The sequence below is a fragment of the Nymphaea colorata genome, chromosome 6 (assembly GCF_008831285.2).
Source record: "Nymphaea colorata isolate Beijing-Zhang1983 chromosome 6, ASM883128v2, whole genome shotgun sequence".
Lineage (NCBI taxonomy): Eukaryota > Viridiplantae > Streptophyta > Magnoliopsida > Nymphaeales > Nymphaeaceae > Nymphaea > Nymphaea colorata.
In genome coordinates this window covers 24001825-24008188 of record NC_045143.1, presented here as the reverse complement: position 1 = coordinate 24008188, position 6364 = coordinate 24001825, and the positions used below count along the sequence as shown (strand labels likewise).

The window sequence follows — 6364 nt, the reverse complement described above, 5'->3', positions numbered from 1 at the left end:
TTGGTTGCTAGTTTCAGCAAAAGGAATTTTTGAATATTTGATAACCCACCTCAGTGGAAGGAACTTTTCAAATCTTGACATTCTGCTTTAGTGGAAGGAACTTTAAAACTCTTTTGAATATCTGCTTCGGTGGATGAAACTAGAAAATCTTTTGAAAACCTACTTCGGCAGATGAAATTCTTTTGGAAGTCTACTTCCGTATATGAAATCCTTTTGAAAGCTCACCTTCAGCAGATAGAATTCTTTTAAAAGATTGCTTTGGTGGATGAACTCTTTTGAGATTTGTTTAGTGGGTAGAACTCTTTTGAGAGCACGTTTCGGTGGATGGAACTCCTTTGAAATCTTGCTTCGTTTGATAAAACTCTGCTGAAAGCCTGCTTCGGTGGATGGAATTTTTTTTTAAGCTTGCTTTGGGAGATAGAACTTTTTTGAAAGCTTGCTTCAATAGATGGAACTCATTTAGAAACCTGTTTTAGCATATGTAATCCAAAACTTTTGAAAGACTACTTCGGTAAATGGAACTCTTTTGAAAGCTTGCTTGAGTGGATGAAACTCATTGAAACTTTTGAGCTCATGTTTTCATACATGAAACTTTGGAACTCGTGTTTTGTGCAGTCAAAACTTGTGCTTTATGCATATAAACCTCATGCTTCACACAGAACTTGTGTTCCATGGGAACTTGTATTTTGGTACATGGAACTCATACTTAAGTACATATAACTTTTAATTTGGTGCTTAGCACTTGTGTGTTAGCACATAGAACTCTTAGAATTTTTAGAACTTTCAAAACTCTTGCTTTTGCATAATGAACTTTTGAATTTTGGAGATTTTGAACTTATATTGATCACTTGATGAAAAGGCACCAAAAAACTGTCATATTTTATCCCAAATGGAAATAAGTCAATGTGATTTCAATATCACTTTGAGAGAAACAATTCCTAATTGTTGTCTATAGAAATTGACAATGAAGATCTCAACAAGATCATGACATGAGCTGTGCGGAAGAACTCAAGAAAGTACACAAAGTCAAAGTTCAGGAAATGTCATTAACTCTAAGAATCAATTGGATCCATAGGCAATGAATATCAATGGCATTAGATTTTGGTCAAATCCAACCATTAAAAAATTAACTTTAATTTTAGTCGAATCTCAGGGAAAATGGATTTGGATTTGGGTTTTGTCTCAGCTTCATGTGTCTCTGTGTGTGTCTATATATATATATATATATACACACACAATTGAATATTGGACTCAAATTCAAATCCAATTATTAAAGCAGTTATGGATGTGTTTAGTAGTCCTGTGTTGATTCTGTTGTGTTTGATTGTAAAACAGATCAAATGCCTAAAATGTATTGTTGAATAGCATATTTAAGTATTTCTAGAGTTTGTTTCCTTAGTATTTCTGGATTCCTTTAGCTGATAGTCATTGTCCGATAACAATGCCCATTTTCTTTAACTTTTGATGTATTTACATAAAACTATACAATATTTCAATACAAATAACTACTTAAATACATGAAATAATTCACAAACACATGTTTCATGAATGAAGGAAAGATATTAAAATGTACCTAAAAAATATATTTTGATCCTGTTAAAATGTCATTTGAGTAATAGTTTTTCACAATCCACATTTTTGAGTAATATCAATATACTTAGAAAAATGTTACAAATGTGGATTTCACAATCCACATTTGGTACCAAGTGAGAGTTCATTTGAAATTTTTGAAATGTCTTACTAGTTTTAGCCTTCTAAGCTGAAAGCACTTATTTACTTTTATAAATTGTACTCAAGAAAGGAAAGGAGAGAAACAATCATATTTGGTTTCGATTAAAGTTAAATGCCTAAAAAGTATATCCTTCCATTGAACAGTTTTTGGCAGAAGTAGGACTCATGCCAAAAAAAGGAAACATGGAAAAAGGAAATGTGGGAGCTGCTATTGGAATCAAAGAGTTTCACGACAGCGATGGCAACGGCAACGGCCACGGGCAGCTCTACCCTGACGGCGACCCTTTTGACAGCCTGTGAGCAATTCCATTGTGCTTCCTGGCATATTGGTGTTAAGTAGAGAAGTGTCCATTTTTATCTTTTCTGAAATTCCATTTGTTACCAAATTTTTAAAAGGATTTGGAAATGTACAGATTTGTTTTGAAGAAAAGCAATGTAACTGTGCATGCTATACATTGATCTTCTTTCTGTTAACATCCCTTTTAGTTCCATGTCTGAATGAGATCAATTTTGATGGGGGAAGGGGCTTTAAGTTGTTCTTGTATTCCTTGAGGGATCCTATTTAAATTTCTGTTCCCCTAAATCCTCATTGTCTGATCCCTCTGCATATATATCTCTATATTCCTTTTTTTCATTGGTTATTACAAGGGTTAGCAGGCCGTAGTCACTTATATATTGAAGCTTTTAGCATCAGGCAATATGATATGTTTTATTTAAAACTTTAATATAGGTCCAATCTCCACTATCCATACTTTTGAATCTCTGTTATAAATGGGTGAACAGAAGCTGCCTGAAGAAGGGCTGAAACCTTCTCCCCTCTCAGACTCACTCTTGTCTCTAATTTCAAGGTCGAGGGCTGCTTTAAAACCTGGATGAACTTATGGTATACCCGTCAACTAGAAAATCATACTGTCAACCGATGTCTCACTAGTTTGCCAGCCAAACCATCTACACTAAGCCATTTGAAACACCTATTTTTTTCATGTTTCATTTCTTGCTTCTTTTTACCTGGTTTTGTGAAACAATTCAATTCAGCGGCAAACATTGACAACATCGGGTCACATTAGGGGTAGTTGGCAAAGGAGGTAGTAATCCACGGATTAGTTGTTATATTGTCATTTGTTTTATCCTAACTAGAGTATATGGTTGGTCGTGTTTAACAAACTGAATGGCAGTGGGATTAGAAATTCATTACACAATTGCATATATCAATTTTTAAGATACGTCTGAATATTACAATTCAAAACTTTCTATTTGCCTTTGCAATTTATTTTTTCTATGCAAACCCAACTCCTAATCTTAGAGGGGAAACATTGGCGTTGTGAGAACTGGCGACTGCCACAACAAATGTAAATGTGACCCATTTACATCTGGGGACGAAAGACTCATAAATTGTTCCAACCGCCAAATAACCATTAAGAATTGGTTTTCAGTATCAGCTTCTGTTGTAAGTACAATATGACATTAATCAAACGAATTTCTTTCTCTGCAGATATTTCAAACCCGCTTTAATGGGTCGGACGAATTGGCGTAAAATGCCACTATATAAAAATAAAATATCTCAAAATTTGAAAACAAAGAAAATCTTTAAAACTATTATAGAAAATGAAACAATCACATTTGCTCTATCGGCCCATGAATGAAACCGATGTGGTTGACACGAACCGCCGATGATGGGATCGGGTTGGGCCAATATATGCGGATTCAGACCGGACTTTTTCGTGTTTTTTTTGTCTCAACCGGCTCTGTCCAAGAAGGTTGCGGCAGCTCGTCAGACCCTGGCCCTGGCCCAGGACCGTCCGTGGGTCCCACCACAACTGGGAATTCGCCGCTCCGCTAGCCACCACCACATCATCAACGAGAGAGGGACGATCTTCCGACGTGTCACGCCACGCTGGCTCCCAGAGTCTTCCTCCGCACGCCTTTAAACTTCCCCCCGTCCTTTTGGCGCCTGTCCTCTCTCTCTCTCTCTCTCTCTCTCTCTCTCTCAAGAATGGACGACTCATCCTCTGGTCTGCCGGCGTTACGGAAGAGACCGGACGACGGAGGGGCCGGCGGCTCCCCGCCGGAGAAGAAGCCGTGCATAGAACCGGTGCCGGAGGATCTCCTACGCGACTGCGACGATCTGGGAGAGGAGCCGTTGCCTTGTTTCGCTTTCGAGGAGGCGCTGGTGAGCGAGGTAATGAAGGAGTTGGAGGAGACGATCAAGGGGTCGACGCGATCGGCGACGACTACTCGGATGGAAGACCTCTCGGGGCCCCTTGTCTCCGTAGCTGGCTCCAGCGTCATGGCCAGTGTCGATGTTGGCCACGCGCCGGAACTCTTCTATGCGGCCACCATTGGTTTGCGCCCTACCTTCCTCGACGGCGGGAACCCAGGGGCATCCTTCGTCGAGCCCGCGTCGGTCTGTTCCGACGGGTGGAGAGGCGAGGGAGGTCACGGAGAGGCGGCGACCAGTAAGTTGGACGAGGAGAAGGAGAAAGAGGAGGAGGAGTGGTTGACGCGTGTGTTGAGTGGGCCCTCGTTAGACTTCGAGCAAGGGTTTCTAGGCTTGTAGGGCCGACGCATAAAGGCAAAACATCAGCCATCAGTTCTGTCGTTTTTTTTTTCTTTGTCATCCAGGCTTTCTTCGGCATGACTTACGGACTCGCCAAAATGTACAGGAAAATCAGTAATGGTTCCTCTCTCACTCTCTGTTTTCCTCTTTCTGTCGCTTTTTCTCATTGAATCTTGTTACTGGAAACAGGAAAAGGAGAAACCACTAGCTCGTCTTCTGGTGCCTTTCCTTCCGTTCCGTACCCGCCTTTTTCGCTTTCTCTTGTTGCATTGCTGTAAATGGCCACATGAATGAAATAGTGCCAGGACAATGGAGCAAACCCTTTTTTGTCTTTGAAGCAGCGATTTAGCTGAGAATGTTAACCATTTGATTAGCTTTAAATTATTTCAATTAGTTTCATCTCTTAATCTTGGGGGACCTCGTAGGTGGTCGCTGCCGTGATACCATGGTGCCCTTCTTCTCCTTTTGGGAGGCATGGGCTGTGTGAAGCAATGGCGGTGAAGGTGGCGGTGGTGGCGGCAGTGGTGAAAGGCGGTGTGGTTGTTGGGAAATTGTCGAGGGCTTTCTTTTTTTCTTTTTCTGGCGTTTTCTTTCTCCTCCTCTTCTTGAAAGGAGAATGAATTGATGGGAGTGGAAAAGAAGTTTGGTGTGACAGACTGGAGTTACGCTCTAAGTCTACGTGGTCAAAGCGGTTCCCGCTTTTTGGAATTAGCAATGAGCATGGATCGGGCACATTACTGGGATATCTGATGCAAATCCGATGCGAGTGGACCTGCAATTTGTCCGTCTAGACAGTAGGTCGGGGCCGGTTTGTCGAAAAGATAACTACACCAATAGGAAGAAAGCGGGACCTGCCTTTGTTTGGTCTCCATTGACTTAAGTTCGAGCTCAACTCTTATAAGCGGTTTCCAAGGGTCACGCTTTGGAACTTTTCTTAAAACTTCGTTGACATAATATGGTCCAATATTTAAATATATGCATTAAAACACATCCCATTTGAATGGGATATACACCCTTTCAATATTCATATATTCGAATTCATATTGAAATAAGAACAAGAAAAAATCATGTTTGAATCAAAATCTGAAATCTGATTTTACAATCTGAGTTTGATATCTGGGTGATCAAGACGCAGGCTACTTATTTAAAGTTATATATAATCTAAATGTGAATCCAAAGGGGTTAGGTATTTATATGTATCCAAATATGAAGCCTATAGAATGTCATTTCTTAAATTTGGTCTCGGTTTGATTTCTTAATTGGATATTAAATATTGATTTCTTAATTAGATATTAAATATTTTTCCAAATTATTGATTTTTGGAATGGTTTGATCAGACATCCGATGGACATCAAACGTATTGACATCCCTAGGTGATGTATAACATATATAAAGCACATATTATACATATTTGATAGCTAGAGCCAATAGAGGTCGTTGTAGTTATGTTGAAATGCTACATAAAAATGGTCTCTATTTACAATTTTTGTGAATTGGCAACAACATGTAGATGGCATTTTCATTTTCATTTGTTAGATTGTATTTCATTCGAACTTATCACTAAATTAAACTTGATGTAATTTGGGTGTTAGTAGAACTTATCTAAATGAAAAATTTACATATAAACCAGAGCATCCAGATTAAGGACCAGGCTTTGGTTCCCATGAAAAGAAAACCAGAAGATGTGCCTGCTAGTTTTTGTTGCAGGCAAGTGAAACTTCAAGGCATCTTTTTCATTTGAGGAAGAAACAAAATACAACTGTCACACTCACCAAGACACCCAAAACATACCAGACAACCGGCCAAAAACACCTACTTAAAGCCCAAAAAGAGCCGTAGCTTCATTCCATCATAATGATGGCATTAACTCCACTACATGCATGACATTTGAACATTACATTAAAACATAAAACAAAATGCCTCAAAATAGGCACATTTGCCCACACGTAATGCGTACCCACTGAGCCATGGCATGGTGTAGCCTTTACTCCTCACCACTATGCATTTGTCATGTGTTTGGTCTCTTTACGTGTCCCACGTTGCACCATATCCTGTTATTTCCCCTTGACGCTAAGT

The 6364-nt window shown here is 39.5% G+C and overlaps 1 protein-coding gene across 1 annotated transcript; it reads left to right on the top strand.

Annotated features, from left to right (window-relative positions):
• The first annotated feature begins 3380 nt into the window (after positions 1-3380).
• LOC126410171 (uncharacterized) lies at positions 3381-4594 on the top strand. The gene is made up of 2 exons (XM_050078440.1): positions 3381-4402; positions 4478-4594. Exon 1 carries the CDS (start codon positions 3725-3727, stop codon positions 4286-4288), a length of 564 nt encoding a protein of 187 aa, XP_049934397.1. The 5' UTR covers positions 3381-3724; the 3' UTR covers positions 4289-4402; positions 4478-4594.
• The last annotated feature ends 1770 nt before the right edge of the window (positions 4595-6364 follow it).